Source organism: Gopherus evgoodei, chromosome 9 (genome assembly GCF_007399415.2).
Source record: "Gopherus evgoodei ecotype Sinaloan lineage chromosome 9, rGopEvg1_v1.p, whole genome shotgun sequence".
Taxonomy (NCBI): domain Eukaryota; kingdom Metazoa; phylum Chordata; order Testudines; family Testudinidae; genus Gopherus; species Gopherus evgoodei.
The window spans coordinates 82,825,025-82,842,296 of record NC_044330.1 but is presented as its reverse complement, the minus strand read 5'-3'; the positions used below and the strand labels follow the sequence as shown (position 1 = coordinate 82,842,296).

The 17,272-nt window shown below is 48.7% G+C and overlaps 1 protein-coding gene and 1 long non-coding RNA gene across 10 annotated transcripts in view; one reads left to right on the top strand and one right to left on the bottom strand.

Annotated features, from left to right (window-relative positions):
• Positions 1-17,272, top strand: part of LOC115657894 (protein Wnt-11b-like) — a 37,739-nt gene that overhangs the window by 7,301 nt on the left and 13,166 nt on the right. For 5 of the 9 annotated variants that reach the window (XM_030576231.1, XM_030576229.1, XM_030576232.1 and 2 more), the window contains one exon: positions 409-4,209. The exons of 1 other annotated variant lie outside the window; for it this stretch is intronic. In XM_030576231.1, coding sequence (XP_030432091.1) covers positions 409-2,403 — 1,995 coding nt within the window. In that variant the 3' untranslated portion in view covers positions 2,404-4,209. Of the gene's footprint in view, positions 1-408; positions 4,210-5,624; positions 5,752-11,704; positions 11,785-17,272 lie in introns of those variants that run through there. 3 more of the 9 variants (XM_030576233.1, XM_030576236.1, XM_030576237.1) reach the window with 3 other exon arrangements.
• LOC115657897 lies at positions 13,472-17,017 on the bottom strand. The gene is made up of 2 exons (XR_004002085.1): positions 16,121-17,017; positions 13,472-13,611 (listed from the first exon to the last, which is right to left on the bottom strand). It is a non-coding gene; the product is annotated as an uncharacterized LOC115657897 (long non-coding RNA).

Here is a 17,272-nt window from a genome sequence, read left to right as displayed (position 1 = left end):
GAACAGACCTCGCTGGCCAATCGGTCCAGTCTGTGGGGGCCCCCAAAGCATGGGGCCCAGAATGGTCTCCCCGATTCACCCTACCCAAGGGATGGCTCTGAGTTCCAGCCCCCACTGTACCTCAGAAAGCCAGGTCACAACCCCCTACAACTCTGAAAGAGCTTCCCACCCACAAGGTCAGATTTGTGATTATGCTAGAAACTGTGTGTGAAGTAGCTTATTCCTTGATCTCAGTCTGCCATGGCCAAAGTACTTGCCTAAGGGGGGGAGCATGCTTGTGCCTGAGGATTTCTAGTATAAATTCCAAACTGCAGTAAGGTGTGTGTGATAGGAGTGGAGCCACATCTGAAATGAGGTGTGGGCTGAGCTCCTTCACTCTCGTTGATAGCTTTCCTTGTTTCTCCATAGAGCTCAGTTCAGGTCTCATGCCAAGGTCTTGGCCTCCGCACATTTCCAGAGAAGCTTGGCCCTGGGGTTAAGCAACTCGACCTCTCTGACAACTTCATCCAAAACCTGACGGAAAGCTGCACATCAAAGTTAGGGCAGCTAGAGCACCTCAACATGCATTTCAACCAGTTGGCAACTGTGTCAGAAATGGCCCTGACTCCTCTAACTCATCTTCACTCTCTGCTCCTAGCTGCAAACCACCTTGATAGGAATTACTTCACCAACGGAAGAGCCTTCGGGTCACTGAAGAATCTAAAAGTCCTGGACCTTTCTGCAAATAATTTGGACAGTGATATGGCAGCCTGGTACTTCAGCAGTCTCACCTCTTTAAAGAAACTGGATCTGTCCTGGAACAAGATGACCAGGCTGCCAGAGAGCATCTTCCAGGGAACTCTAAAGCTGAGAGAGATCATCCTTAACAACAACTACATCACAGAAATAGAGGAGGGAGCTTTTGCGGCTCTATTAAATCTAAAAGTGGTGAATTTAGCTATGAATTCTCTTCACTGTATCTCAGGCTTCAGCCTCACACAGCTGCAAGTTTTAAATCTCAGCTACAATGCCCTGGAATTCTTTGTTACAGAGGAAAGAAAGGAACACTACCAGCTTCAGGTGCTAGATCTGAGTCATAACAAACTGATCTACTTTCCAGAGCTCCCCAAGGTGCATCGCCTCACACACTTAAACCTCTCTGATAACGCCATGGTCTCTTTGGCTCCAAGTTCCACCAGTACAGCAGAGTTCAGACTGCGGTATGATGAGATGGCAAGACCTAACATATCCTTGAATATTTACAATGCAGCAGCTAGACTGTCAAAGATAACTGACTTAGATCTCAGCAGTAACCTGTTGTATTTGTTCCCAGTTACTTTCCTTCATAATTTGAGCTCCCTCCAGAATCTCAATATGGCTAAGAACTGTCTCCATAATATAGCTGTGGAGTCACCTCCTGGTGATATGGAAAGCAAGGAGCCAGGCGCGATGCATGACAATGCCTTTCTGTCGGTGCGGTCACTGGATCTTCAAGGCAATTTCATTCATTCCTTGCCACAGTGGTTTTTTGGTATTCTGCCCAAACTGGAAACACTTGACCTTGGTTCTAACAGCCTCCAGCCTTGTGAGAGCCAGAATGCTAATAAAAGAGAGATCCCAATAGGTCATAACTCAGCTCAAAGAGGTAACTGTACATCCTTCTGTGACCTACCGCAGCTGAAGTATCTGAGTTTACGTAGGAACAACATTGTGAGGCTATATCCTTACATGTTCAACCAAACCACTTTAGTCTCCCTGGATCTGTCTGAGAATGAAGACTTGTTCATGCCAAAAGGAGCTCTGGAGGGTCTGGAATTCTCTTTGCAGAAGCTCTCTCTGAGAGGAAACCAGATGGACAACAAGAAGACAGAATTCCCTTGTCTGAAGATGCTGAAAAAGTTGGACATGTCAGACAACAAGTTGAGTCTTCTGCCCCCTGATCTTGTCTGCTCTCCATTGGAAAACCTGGACATTCGCAATAACAATCTCCAGGCCTTAGAGAAACCTGCCACCGTGAGATTGTCCAGCAGCCTCAATCATCTGAATGTTGCTGGCAATCCCTTTAGCTGTTGTGCGCTGAGCTGGCTGGAAATTCTACAAGCTGCCCATGTAAATGTGTTGGATCTGAATGAAACTCTGTGCTTTTATCAGGACAAGAACAGGAACTTCTCAGCTAAGATAGCCAACAAGACCACGTGGCTTTGTCCTCATCAGATAGGATCTCGCTACCTGATGGTATTGCTGGTGGTGATCACTCTTTGCTTTCTGTTTCTCAGCTGTGGGATATGCTGTCATCTGAAAAAGAGTCAGAAGCTGTCAAAGTATCTGGGATTCAGAAGCAACAGGGTGGACCCCATTCCTTATCATCCAAATAAGGAAAAGAGAACTGAACAGATTGCAATTGACAGAGTTACAGAAGTATAGTACAGGACAGGAGAGGGAGAATAATATTTATTGTATTTTAGGCACCTGCCCCTCACTGATACATTAAAGGTTTCACACACAAGACAATAAAACATTCAACATCAAATCAATATGCTGTTTTCCCTCTTGATGCAAGCAGCCTAGACACATGCTGTAGCCTCCATGGGCCATCTCTCCATACTGCTTTTTGTGTGTGCAAGGGAGACTTGGAAATGTTTTGTTGTATTTAGAAAGAATTCCCTGATGGGTTTCCTGCCCTGAAACAAGGCCGGTGCTCTTTGAATGGATCTCCCCGTCCTGTTTCTTCCATCGCTCACAGCTGAACCCATCCTCTCCTGTTTGTGAGCAGATTGTTATCCCCACAGCAATGGAATTGTTGTTCTACAGAACTGTTGTTCAGCATTGTCCAGGAGTTGTCACCCGGCCTTTCAATAGGCAAACTAAATACTTGTTACTTGTCAACCTAGTAAACAAGAAGCCCCCCAACCCTGCTTTCCCCCCTGCAGTATGAGGGCTGCAGAGCCATATGAAATGCCCCTTGTAAAGAAGTGTTAGGCCTGGTCTACACCTAAAACTTAGGTCAACCTAGCTACAGTGCTCAGAGGTGTGAAAAGTTCACACCCTGGGAGATGTAGTTAAACTGAGCTAAGCCCTGATGTAGACACTGCTAGATCCTCAGAAAAATTCTTCCATCAACCTAGCAACCACCTTTCAAGGGAGAGGATTTACCACAGCGATAGAAAAACTTTTCCATCACTGTGATGTGTCTACACTACAGCAGCATTGCTGCAGCTGTTTGGCTGTAGCACTTGTAGTGTGGACAAACCTGTAGTGTGTTCTTCTGTAATGGCCCCAAACACAACAGCTTACAGTATCAAAAATGGCCTTGTGGGGAAAAGGGAGAGGGTGATTTCTGCAGAATCCCAGGATATTGTTTAAAAATGTGACTGTCCCCTTTGTTGACACTCCTGTCCCTTGAACTTTCATCCAAATCTTTGTGCTGAGTTGATACTTCTAAATGGCTCCGAGCAATGCAGATTGTGCCTGAGGACAGCTTGCCATGTTCTTGGCCATTGTGATAGGAATGAATCTACCTCAACAATAGGAACTCGAGTTGAAAATTCTCAGCCTCAATGTCTGCTTTTAAGTCAAAATTCCTAAGCTTTTCAGCTCAGTGTGCAGGCAGATGAACATCCTCAGTGCTTGAAATAGGACAGCCAAGCCACAATTTCTGAACTGTCATAAACCTGCAGTGACTTCTTCCACAAGGACAGGAGAGTGCAATCTGGCGGTCTAGCTCCAGGGACAGCTGGGCCTCCCCATGGAAGCCAACAAGACAAAGAGCTCCCTGTCACTGTTCTAACCAGTAACACTCTCACCATTGCTGCTCATGCTCCCCAGATAATCAGCAGATGCTGCAGGAGCAAAGTCCTGAAAGCAGTAAAACATATTGAGACTGCAGCTCTCTAGCTGCCAGGTTACTCCTTCCTGGACTTCGGAAGCCAAAGAGAAACACTCATTACTATCATGGGTGTTGTGCTTGAGCTCAGACACATTCATTTTCCGCCCTGTCACTGCCAGGATTGCTGTGACAAAAACCACTGCTTTTCAGGTTTCCTCAGTTCTAGTCTTTGTCACCCCAGCCAGCCTGGCACTGAATCCGACACCCAGGAACATTTACAAGTTGAGCTCTACACACGTCTGGTGCTACAGAGTACCACAGAGTGAATGGGGTTTGGAAAAGGGTTAAATTATTCGTGAATTGTCATTAAATGATTTATTGTAAAATAAAGGACACTTTGCTCTAAAGAAGGTGCTGCCCTCTACCTCCCCCCAGTCCCCGCCACCTGCATTGTGTCTGTAGGTCAGCTATTATGTGCCATGACAAACCAACTTTCCTAATGAATGGGAATCTATACCCATCTCATTGGATGGAGCTGAGCCCATGTTTCCATGTTCAGTTCAGACTCTCTTTGATCCAGAAGGGTACTGTGGTCATTTCAAGATTGGCCATGGGATTATGCTGTTCTCTATTCCACTGTGCTTCCCTCCTTATCCACCAGACTCTGTTGTTAACTGTGGATTTATTCATCTCATTTACATTTGAAGCTCCTTAGGACAGGAATGTATTTTCTTATTTGTCTTTAGAGCACTGTGTACACACCACTGGTGCTACATAAGTAGTCTGGCTGCTCCCAAGAGCTGTGTTTATCATGCAAGAGAAGGTAAGGGAGAGAGGGCTGGATGCCCTCTGCATATCCAGGGCATGGTTACTTCAGAGGGTGTTTCATGATAAACAAAGCCCCGGTTGCAGGTGCTATTGTTTTTTGACAGGTGTTTTTGAAGCTGTAAATGTGCATATTGGGTGGCTTCTTGGTTAGGAATGTTCCTCATTTAAACCACATACTAGGTTGTACTTTCCTCCATGCATTCCACAGTACGCTGCCTTGGCCTTCACCAGGTTTAGTCATCACCACCTTCCACTGCCCCGTGAAGAAGCCTTCAGTGTTGTACATTCCATGCACTCTAAACCAGGACAGCCCTGCTGTGCCCCACTGAGAGCTTTGTTAGTAATTCACCTGGTACCCAAGAGCCATAACTGCTGACAATGTAAAATGGAACAAATTACAGGCACCTTCACCTTTAATATGAAAGAACAGCCCAGGGAGTCTACAGACCCCAGTATGCCTCCCTTTCAATCTGTGTGAATGGTGACTTAAATTGAGCTGGAACATTGCATGCTGGTCCCTCTAGTCTTCATTAGACGTACTTCTGTATTAAAGGTGACTCGACTGCAACCACACGCAAAAGCCTCGGTGCTGCCTTTGTACCCAAAGCTGCTCTTTCAGATGTCCATCCTGCTCCAGTCCTCACAAAGATGCAAGAAGTAGCTTTCAAAAGCTTGAGATTCTTTATTCTCTGTTGCTCTGTGTGCCAAGCACAGCATCTAAGTGGAAGACAGGGAGGGAGGAATGTTTTCCATGATCCCTAGGGCTTATGCTGTGGCCATTGAACATTTCATAGACACTACAGCTGTGTGTTCACTAGGAAAAAGGTGTGTTCTGTTCTTAAGTTAATGAGCATGAGGTAAAATCCTAGTGAAGACAAGGCAGTTGTAGTATAAATGCATGTGAACAGGTCAAGGTAAACCCAAGGCTCCCTCATAGTCTAACTCAACCTCCTAGCTCATGTGAAACCATAAACCGCCTTATCTTCTCTAGGATTTTATCCCATGTTAGCTAACTCGAGTTCAGAATGCACCTTTTTTCCTCAGGAAGACAAGCCCTAAGTGAGCCTCCTGTCCCCTGTGCAGCAGGTGAGGGAGAGTGGTGATGCAGGCTGAGTGAGGTGAGTGGGAGACTCTTATGCTATGTTCTGGGGTCGAAGGATCTTTGCAAAAGAAGCTCATGAACCTTTTCCCTCTAATTTTACCCTGTTTCCCTCCCTGAGGGAGATTGAGGTTTTCTAAGCATTTCTAGGTAAAGTGATGCTTGTTCTGTGCATTAGGGACAGAAGAACCTGCCATACCATGCATTTGCTCACCCTCCTCAGAGCTCAGTGGGCCCCACTGGGTGCCCTATATATGGAAGAGAGAGACTATTTCCTTCTCGTGTACACTGGCACCCATTGCGGTCCCTGCTGCCACTCCTTTCCACTATCTCTTAATACCACTTGCTTGTTCTGTGTGACTCAGCAAAACTCCCCTGACAGCTGTTTCTAATTAGAGGTGCTGGGTTTTTTGTTCTTGTTCCTTCCTCTGTGATGGGGCTCAGTAGGGACTAGAATCTGCCACAGCCTAGCCAGTGCGGCATCTCGGTGGGAGGGAGATTTCCTCAGTGGAGAGTGACATGAAGGCAATTTGCAGTCTCTCCTGCTTTGCAGCCTCCTTTTAGAATCTCCCTCCTGCTGTGTCTGAAATCTCCCTCGTGCTCACACTGTCCCAGCCTGATGGTCCAGGAAAAGCAGAAGTGAAATTGTTCTCATTCCATTGGCATGTTTTCCCTAACTGGATCCGACCTGCTGAGCTTCCATCAAAGGAGATGGGTGGGAGCCTGGAGATGCAATCAGCCAGGTAGCCCGAACTATGGATTGTGCTGCTGTAGGTGGGCATGGTCCCAGGGGCGTGCGAAGCGCTCTCTCTCTAGCAGTGCCCTAGCCCTTTGGGATCCCTTACAGAGTGGCATTACAAACTGCTCCAGCCTCTCCAGCTAGTGCTGGGGACAGTCCCCCTGCCCTTCAGTGCCTAGCCCATGGGAGGAGGCATTGCTGCTACAGTCATCCGGGGGAGCTTGCTGCTCAGTGCTATAATGGGGCTGTCTGAGTTAGTCCCTGTGTGAGTTCACCGAGTATGGACTGGTTCTGGAAGGTCACTGCCTCCCACGGCCCATTTCTTAGTATCTTTTCTGTGGTGAAGCCACGAGTTCAACCAGCAAACCAGAAAGAGGAAGGAGGCCTGGCCCTGAGGGAGAGGCAGCCCCTCCCTCCTGGAATGTTTGCCTACAGTCTCTTCTGCCCTGGGTCACCTACCCCCTCAGTGAGGAGCTCTGGGATGGGGAAGGGGGTACTTGCCCCTAGTGGATGCAAAGTGTACGCAGGCTACCCCACCCAAGGATTTCTCTGGATTAGGTCAGTGACAGGGGAGCTGCCTCACTCCTGAACAGTGCGGGGATGGAAGAATCACCACCACATGACAGCCTGACACTTCTGGAGCGTTGGTGGCTTTACGTCATTGCAATACAGAATCCTCAGCTATTGTAATGTCATAGGACAAGATACTCATCAAATACCACCAGCAGCCTCCCTCCAGCCACCAAGGGGCTCTCTCTTCTCTCTGTCCCCATTTCCCTTCTAGCTGCCGGAAGGGAGAAGGATTCCCAACAAAGCACCTCTTTTTCCCCATTCCTGGGCAACACTGTACAGGGCTTTTTGCTCAGCTCTCGCCATTGCCTCGTGATTGTAAGGCAGCCCATGGATATTGGCATCTGTGACCTGTACTTTGGTGAGAAGCACCAAGCCAGCCAGTGGTGTGGGCCAGAGTAATGCAGGGCACTGAAGGGCACCCAAAAATGGGTTAGGGCACTCCTAAGGGGCCCTAACTCCAATAGTGGCCCTTTTCCCATCATCCTTTGTTCTGGTCTGCCTATCCAAGCCAATTTAATTAATGTATCAGAAAAGATTTCATGAGAGCTATTATCAAATCCTTTGAGGAACACAGCTCTATCATCCTATCACAGAAGCAATCAAGTTTCCCTAGCAAGCTCCCTCTCTGGCCCCCTCAATGCTGTTTAGTTAATGCTCACAGTTCCCTTAACGTCCAGGTATTTCATAACCTTTTCCTCTCTTTCTATTCCTCCGTCCTTTCACTCAGGAGGGTGGTTACAGAGACTTGCCCTGCATACAGAAGTTTGTCCAGTTTAGCAAGGTGTGATGTGGCACTGGTTTAATGGAATGAGTGCAACTTCTGTGCACAGACAAGCCCAGTGACAGGTTGCAGTTTGCCTGGATCCCTCTGCTGTCCTTCCTACAAGATCTCCCCAGGGAGACAGTCTGTCAGCTGACTCCCTAGACATGTTATCCAGACTGGCTGGTTTGGACATAGTCATATTGTCCAAGTGTTCCCTTCCCTGCTTTTTATCCATTTATGCAGGCTCTTCTGCCCCTCCCCACATGACACACAGACCGGTCACAAGAACAGCACCAGCTACTCTGGTGGGTGGCAGTGGTTACTGTGGCTCCATTTCACTTTCTCCATGACATTCTTCCCCTTCCCTCCCCCCCCCCAAAAACCCACTTATATGTAGAGTCTCTATAGAAAAGTGAAGTGTCCCTCCTGACCTGGGAAAACCCTCAGGATAGAGTGTGACACGGAAGTGGACTGGGTATTTTTAGCACTTACCCTTTGTTCGTTCTCTGGTTCAGGTTGGAAAGAGGAACTGACCTCAACTGAAGAATGGTGTTTGCTTTAAAAGGAAACCCTTGTTTGTGGGACAGTCATCGCAAGACTCATCTGCAAAGGGGGTGACCTACAAAGTCGCCTTTTTAGGAGGCAGCATGTTCCAGTGGACTGAGCTTGGGAACAGCTCAGCAGCTGAACTAAGCCAGCAGCTTCTGAATTTTAACCCCAATGCTGACACTGGCTCATTATGGGAGCTTGGCACTTATCCTCTTTCCCGTATTTACCCCATCAGAGAGTCAAGGAAGGGAATAGTGATCTTCATGGTATGTTATTAAACAGGCAACATCTGCCAATGGCTCCTGCACAGTAACCAGTGGCTGCAGTTTCTTCCAAGCCTGTGAAAAACTGCCATGTCTCGGCTAGTGCTGGGCGTGTCTGTCTGCAAATGTTGCTTCTAATTGGCAACTACTGGATATCCTAGAGCAGATACGAATTGTGAATTAGCTAATGTTAGTGCAGTGCTGTGTAAGAGCTTAGCTGTAGTAGTAGTATTTCTGCCTTTTCTAACACACGGCGGCTCAGAGCCAGGCTCTACACCCTGTTCCATTTTATCCTTAATTGCCAGCAGACTGACAGCATTACCACTTGGAAGTGCTTCCCAGCCAGACCGCAAGCTCCTTTGCTCAGCTTGTGCAAACAACTTTGAAGAGTCTTCCTAGTTCATGAAGCCTCCTGATCATAACAACCAACTCCATCCTATGTCTGTCTCTCTGCCATACTGTGCGTGCACCCACAGGGCCTCCACACTAACTTATTCCAGGAGAGGATCCTGTTCGGTGATTGGGACAATTAACCCCCTGGACAACGTCCTGTAAAATAACAACAAACCACTGTGCCCCCATTTTGATTTTTGGTGGCTTTTGCTACTGGCTACTCCTAGCTTCTACTAAACCCCATTATCCAGCTCTTCCTGCAATGTATATACTCTGCTCATTGCTACGTCTGCTTCTTACTGGGCTTTTCTTCCATAGCCACCAACCACTGGACAGGCGTGAGAAGAGCTCAAGGCATAAGGCAGCCATTTCTTCCACTGGACCTCTTAATCCAATCAAAACAAAGTAGTGAAAAATTGCTCCTTTGACCTGGTAGGAAAGTTTGGTCCTTCGGGGGCAGGCCTGTGACTCTAGAATGCCTGTGCAAATAGTGTGACTCTGAGAGTTGTGTTTGATCTGCTGCTAACATGCAGCAAAGCCCCTCTCCCATCCAGTCGCAGCAGAGATGAGTAAATGTTTTTACCTGCTCTGGTGTTCAAAGAATATCAGTGTTGGAAGGGACCTCAGGAGGTCATCTAGTCCAACCCCCAAAAATACAACTCTGGTGGGACTCAAACCCACAACCTTTGAATAACTTCATCTGTCATTGATCTAGAAGGCTAAGGCGCTATCTGTTGTGGTTGCATTGCAGGCTTCACTGAGGTCAGGGGTCAGACAGACAAAATTGCTGCATGCTGGCTGCTTCAAGCCTCTGCTGTACTCCATACCCTGAGTAACACTGACAGCGAGGCTGGCTCCTCAGTGTCAGATGCATAAGTACCTGGATATCATACTCACCAACTCTCCTTTCCCTCTCCCTTTTAAACTGTCACTGGCTTTGATATTTGAGTGCTTTGGGATTTTAATAGATTTGCCTGCTAATTATTTGATTTTAGATTCTTGAGATTGCCAAGTTGCCAGTATAAAGTGCCAGCCATACCCAGGGCTATCTGGGTGAACTGAAACCAAACAATGATTTGGTGTATCTGGGCCAGGATGCATCAAACAGGTATCAATCCAGGGCAATAGGGCACAGAATGCCAGTTTGCGATCTCTCACACTCTGACTCTTGGGTGACAAGCTAGCTAGCTAAGGCAGTTTGTACCAAGGACAGGCAGAGGATGACTCCAAGATCAGAGTCTCTGCCTACTCCCTGGGAAGAGACAAACGAATGGGGTCCCTGTGCTCCCCAGAAGGGACTCTGGGATCAGTACCATGTTGAGGACAGAATCACCTGAACTGAGAAAGGGATATAAACATGTCTTAGCTGTACTGAGGCATGTCTATATATGCACAGCATGTTGAGATCCTCAAATGTAGGGCACTATCCAATGCTCTGTGTAGACACATTGTTATTTCTGTGCCTCCTGGAATGGGCTCTGGACAGGAGCTCTGCCTCCAGTTTTAATGCACCAACTAAAAAAAAATTCTTTTATGCCATAAATTGCAATCTGCCAATGCCAGCAGGAGTGCAATGAAAGTGGGAAGGCCCAATTGATGGGTACCAACTGGAATCTCATTTTGCCTTTATTGATATTCTGCAGACCACAGTACAGAATATCTGAGAATCCTGGGTATGTGACTATGTCCCCCACTAGATGGTACCCTCACCTTATATTTTCATATGATCTCTGACTGTGACTGTAGAGGTTTCTTAGGAGCTAGCTTTTTCATAATTCAAGATAATGAGCCACTGGACTGGTATTTGGTTCTGTAGTCTGTTTGGGTGGGTTTTGGAGATAGGCCAAATCAGGGCTGGAGTTTGGGTGTAAATTCAACAGCAACAAATTTTGGTGAGCTGTTGTCATGAGATTTCTCCCCTATCTTGGGCAAAACCTACCTGTTCTCTCACTAGTTCAATCATCTCCAAGCCAGAACTGAAAAAAAATCACACCTGGACTCCTGACCAGATGCACCTGGTGCCTCCTGTGGGCATTCCTGCCTGTGGAGGCTGAACTCTGAGGAGTTGACCTCTGGACAGAATGATGTGCAGTTACGCTTGCCACAGACACCAGGCCCGGCTGCATGTCTGAGATGTAAGCTGCTGCCCCACTGCCAGAGGATCTGGAGCCCATCTGTTCTGGTGACAGCATGGTCTGGAATCCTCAGGTCACCAGTTCATGCTTTACAGCCTCATTGAAAAGGAGATGTGGAGAGGTTTATGGTGGTCATAAAGGTGGAGTGAATGGGAGAACAGAAAAGGAGGGGAGCTGAGGGGGAGCCTGTACTTGGGTGTATGGGGGGGGGGAGGGACTGCTGTCACTGCACTGTCCCTTCTCCCATTAGCTGGGGAAGCAGGGCAGTGGGAGAGCTTTGAGTGTGGGAGGGGAAGAAGGTAATCAGCTGGAGCAGGAAGCAGAGAGCCTGGAGAATGGGAGAGCTGGTACCAGGGAGTCAATTGTATAACAGATTAGCAAATTACATGCTGGTGAAAAGGGACAAATCAGCCATAGGGATTCTCCATGCAGTGGGTCCAACCCAGGCAGCTGCAGTGCAACCTTCCCATGCCCACCTCACCAACATGCCTCAGGCTGCCCTGAGCTTCATTTCTGTGGTCTGTCTGCTGAGGGGTGAAGAGGCCAGTTAGTGCTGATTATGGAGGGGTTTATCAGTGTGGACACCTGGTCACTAGGAAGTGGACTGAGAGGCATCAACACCTCCCACATTAGCAAGGTCAGTGCTAAGGGGCAGGAGGCGTCTGTATGTCTGGGACTCCCCTGTTTGGCTGAGGGTGTTTAGGAGCATCCTGAAGTTGTCTGTCAGGGACCTGTATTTGGTGTTTGTATTGGGTGGGGCCTTATGCTGCAGACTGGGGGAAGGTGTTAGGTCCCTCTGGGGCCTGTCAGTTTGCATGCAACCCAGGATAGCCAAACCCATTTCTGGTCATAAAGCTCCCCTGGAGTTTCTCTGAGAACCAAATAAACCAAGGAGCAGGGGTCACAATACATGGCTGGTGAGGGTGAGTCACCTGCCTCTTAGCATCCTAAGTGCTACTTTCCTGAAGGCTTAGAGGGGTTCTCCTTCCTGTCTCACCCTGCTGAGACTCCTGCTCCCTCCCTCTGAATGTGGGGAATTCTTCTCACATCTGCTTCTCAAGTGTTCAGTGTGGGGCCTGCCAGGAGTACAAAGAGCTCAGAGCTAAGTAGATGAGGCAGTAGTTTCCCATTGCCCAGGAATCCCATCGCAGGGCCTGCGGGGAAATTGCTGATCTGTCATGTTCTTGAGTGGTAGTTGCTGTTAAGAGTCAAATGTCCCTTATCCCTGTATTTATTCAGTTAATGAACCCCACAGCTCAACACCCAGGATTTGAGGGAGAGGAAGCTGCATGAGTAGTTCACTCTCTGCAAAGATGTGGTATTTTGCTAAGCCTGCCTTTGCATACAGGCTTGGGGCAGGTTGTGGAAACGTTGGGGCATAGACGTTGTGCTGGCAGTACTTTCCTTGGGGTTGTGTGGTTCTGTTAGAGGTAGCTAATGAAATTAGCCCAATGAAATCACCCAGTGAGGTTAGGGTCTCTGCCAGTTTTCCTAAAATCTCCCACCATTACTTTCAGTGGTGCAGCCCCCCCTAGTGACAGTGACAGTGTCATGAAGACCTGTTCAGAACTGGGTTAGGTGCATAGAAGTTAAAATGCTGGCAAGTGCCTACACAAGGACTCCCAACAGCGCTCACACGAGTGGAGCTGCACTGGTGGGAGATTTTAGAGAAGCAGAGCCAGTGTAGATACTGTTCCATTAAGCACATTTTGCTGGGTGCAAGGCAGCTTTGGGTGCATGAACACAGAGCACAATGACTTTGAAACTGGCAGGTCTGGGGCCCAGTTCAGAGCTGCCAGAGCTACTGTGCCCCTTTGGATGGTGCTCAGAAGGTGCAGGGGATTGTCAGCAGGCTGGGAGAATATGGAATGCTCCATGGTCTATGTGATTCTGAAAATTTGGCTAACTGCATGGGATAGGCACCTACGCTGATATGTAAAACGACATAGCAGGCATGCCAAGTGCAGTGCTTCATTCACTGCAGGGGTGGCTGTAGGTATTTTGCCGCCCCAAGCACGGCAGGCAGGCTGCCTTCTGCAGCTTGCCTGCGGGAGGTCCCTGGTCCCCCGTATTCAGCAGCAGTCTGTGGGAGGTCCGCCAAAGCCGCAGGACCAGCAGACCCTCCGCAGGCATGCCGCAGAAGGCAACCTACCTGCTGCCCTCATGACGACCAGCAGAGCACCCCCTGTGGCTTGCCGTCCCAGGCACACGCTTGGCGTGCTGGTGCCTGGAGCCACCCCTGATTCACTGATCACTTTATGGCTCACTTGAGCTTTTCAAAACATGCATCTCTGAGGGCTAAAGATGTGATCAATTTGAATTGGTATGTTCCAGTTGGTTTTATTATACCAGCATGAAAAAGCACCTGGACAATTTTTCACAGCTGAAAAACCAATTTTTCATGTTCAGAAAACTCCAGATCCATTGAACAGATTTTCTTCAAACTTTCCTCCCACCTCTGGACCTAGAACAAGCACAAGACACTTCAGCTCAAAGGGGAACTTACAAGGAAAGTTATTTAAAAACACTAAAAAAGGAGGTTCAGAATGAAAATAATATGCGAGCCATAACTAAAGAGAAGTGTGAACCACACGTCTGAGCTGTGTTCAAGGTAAAAACTATCAACATACCTATGCCTTTAGGGTGTGAGAAAAGATATTTACAGACATCCAGAGGCACAGCAAGTAGCATCAGGCTGGAATGGAGCAAAGAAAACTGTAGGCTGATTATCAGGAACCATTTTTACCAATTTGACCAGGATTTATCACCCAAAAGAATTAATGGAAGCACCATTGCTTGAATAATTTAATAGTATACAGGACAAAGCACTGGAGATTATACTGTTGGACAAATCCTGCATCAGCCCCCAGGAGAACAGGCTAGCTAGATGGGGCCTTTCCAGTTTTAACTTCTGGGATCTTATCTTGTGTACTATCCAATGTGTCACGGAATTAAGGAACAAGTTTCTCTCTCATAGCTCCTGGGAAAGGTTAAAGTTCATGGACCAGATTCATGTTGGGCGTAAGCACACTGAATTCAAAGGAGTTCTAGGAGCAACTGGTCCAAGGTGGAGAAAAAGATTTCACATGCAGTGACAATACTCAAGTCTTCAGATAACATGGGGCAATGCCCAACTGCAGCCCAAACATTAAGTGGAGCAAATGACAGCAGCGCACATTGTTAAACAGAAGGAGTGGCCTGAGGAGACTTTGGATTGATAAGAGGTAACTGAGCTGGGTGGATGATGCTGAGGCTGTTACAAACTAATGTAAAGATAATTGTTTCCTGCACCTGTAGTGCATGTATTGTTCTTTATGATGATTATACCACCACATCCCAGCCAGGAATTATGCCAAGGCTGCCTCGGGGCTCTGGATTTCTGTGGGAGGTGATTCCCTCTGGCTGATCTCCTGGGACTCCCCTGAGATTATCCTGCTATGCAGCACCTAGCCAGCTCTTCCTTCCTCGGCAGTCCCCTTAACACTGCCCTATACTTTCCTCAGGAGAAGAAGTAGATCTCACCCACGCATGCCTCCATGCATTTAATCTGAAACCAGCTAGTGAATTTCATCACAGATGAGATCATGCACATTTCATGGCCTTGGAAGAGGCAAGAGGAGTTGCTGCTCTCTAAGGGCTTGTCTACATCAGAAAGTTGCAGCGCTGGTGAGGGAGTTACAGCGCTGCAACTTTGAGAGTGTCCACATCTGCAGGGCATCACCAGCGCTGCAACTCCCTGTTTGCAGCGCTGGCCGTACTCCCGTTTTGTCTCGGGTGTAGAGGATCCAGCGCTGGTGATCCAGCGCTGGTAATGCAATGTAGACACTCACCAGCGCTTTTCTTGACCTCCGTGGAAGGAGGAAGCCTCTGGTAATCAAGCTGGTTTCCTTTCCCGGTTTGCTCTCTCGGTCCCGGAGCCAGCCAGCAAACCGCGGGGAAGGAGACCTGCTTGCTCGGGGTTCCGGGACCGAGAGAGCAAACCGGGAACGCCGCGGTTTGCTCTCTCGGTCCCGGAGCCAGCCAGCAAACCGCGGGGAAGGAGACCTGCTTGCTCGGGGTTCCGGGACCGAGAGAGCAAACCGCGGCGAAGCTGGTTTCCTTTCCCGGTTTGCTCTCTCGGTCCCGGAACCCCGAGCAAGCAGGTCTCCTTCCCCGCGGTTTGCTGGCTGGCTCCGGGACCGAGAGAGCAAACCGCGGCGAAGCTGGTTTCCTTTCCCGGTTTGCTCTCTCGGTCCCGGAACCCCGAGCAAGCAGGTCTCCTTCCCCGCGGTTTGCTGGCTGGCTCCGGGACCGAGAGAGCAAACCGCGGCGTTCCCGGTTTGCTCTCTCGGTCCCGGAACCCCGAGCAAGCAGGCCTCCTTCCCCGCGGTTTGCTGGCTGGCTCCGGGACCGAGAGAGCAAACCGCGGCGTTCCCGGTTTGCTCTCTCGGTCCCGGAACCCCGAGCAAGCAGGTCTCCTTCCCCGCGGTTTGCTGGCTGGCTCCGGGACCGAGAGAGCAAACCGCGGCGTTCCCGGTTTGCTCTCTCGGTCCCGGAACCCCGAGCAAGCAGGTCTCCTTCCCCGCGGTTTGCTGGCTGGCTCCGGGACCGAGAGAGCAAACCGCGGCGTTCCCGGTTTGCTCTCTCGGTCCCGGAACCCCCCTTGAAGCCGCCCAACAGCGCTGCAGTGTGGCCACATCTAACACCACTTGCAGCGCTGGTTGCTGTAAGTGTGGCCACTCTGCAGCGCTGGCCCTATACAGCTGTACTAATACAGCTGTAACAACCAGCGCTGCAAAATTTTAGATGTAGACATGGCCTAAGAGAGACATACAAGGTAATTAACAATGTAGAAGAGGCTGAAGTGCCTGGAATTTGTGCAGGGCAATAAGGAAACCCAGGGGTTATAGTATTACTAGGCTCTCTGAACTCCACTTGGGTGTGTCTGGATTAGGAAATGCACAAGGATGCAGCAGATCATAGCTTTCCCTCACCTGTTACCTTCCAGGGCCTTCCATCAGGGCTTCCTTCACAGCTGAACTTATTCCTTCATAGCTGAATTGGCAACATAGCCAATGTCTTAATCTTTCATAAGAAAGAGCAATCAATGGATGGATGGTCCCTTCCCATTATGGTGTATCTTGATCCAAACAGCCAGGAGATGGAGGGAGAAGAGAGGATGCACTGATGGAACAAATGAGAGCAGAAGTGAAGGACTAGCAGTGGAAGAGGCTGTACTGATGTATGTGCTGGAGCTCCATCTAGGTCAGTGGCTTCGGTTACTCATTGAGTAGCAGGCAAGCAGAGACAATACCAGTCTGAGAATCAAAGCCATAATAGCTGATTTGTCTCTTTATCTTTCCCATTCTGTTTCTTCCCTCTTCTGGCCATCATCTGGAGCAAGGCAGAGCAGTGAAGAGGGCAAGAAATCTGTCATACTGTAGCTGAGACATCTCTTGATGTCACTGTTGTGTCTGATACTAGTTTTGTAGTGTTCCGTGATGACCACACATTAGAGAGGATTCAGGCAAGGCAAGAAGGGAAGGCAGGAGAAGGTGGCCACTGCTACTTTGTTTATTCAGATGCTTCGCTGAAAAACATATTGATTTAAAAAATAAATAGGCAGCTTAGCCCCCAGTTCTGGTAAGAGTCTGATCTTTAACATGGAATGTAGAACTCCAGGAATATGGGACAGGCCAAATCCTCCAGCCAGATATAGCACACTGCATGGCACTTTGTCTCTGAAATGTGCAGCACAAACCTACTTTCACCAGCAGGAAATCTCCCCCATTCAGAGATGCTCAGGGAGGATTTTCAAAGTCGCTACTGCACAGGAAAAGAAAAGGCAATTCTCCCTCTGATTAGGGCCAGCTCCAGGCACCAGCCCAGCAAGCAGCTGCTTGGGGGCCAATGGTGAGGGGCGGCACATCCGGGTCTTCAGCAGCAATTCAGAGGCGAGTCTCTCACTCCCTCTCGGAGTGAAGGACCAGCCGCCGAATTGTCGCCGAAGACTGAAGCGGCGGCGGTAAAGCTGCAGATCGCGACTTTTTTTTTTTTTTTTTTTTTGCTGCTTTTGCTCCTGCCTCTGATACAGAGCACTCAACCCTCTGGTTCGACCTCAGAACCCAAAGCAAGATACTGGCAGT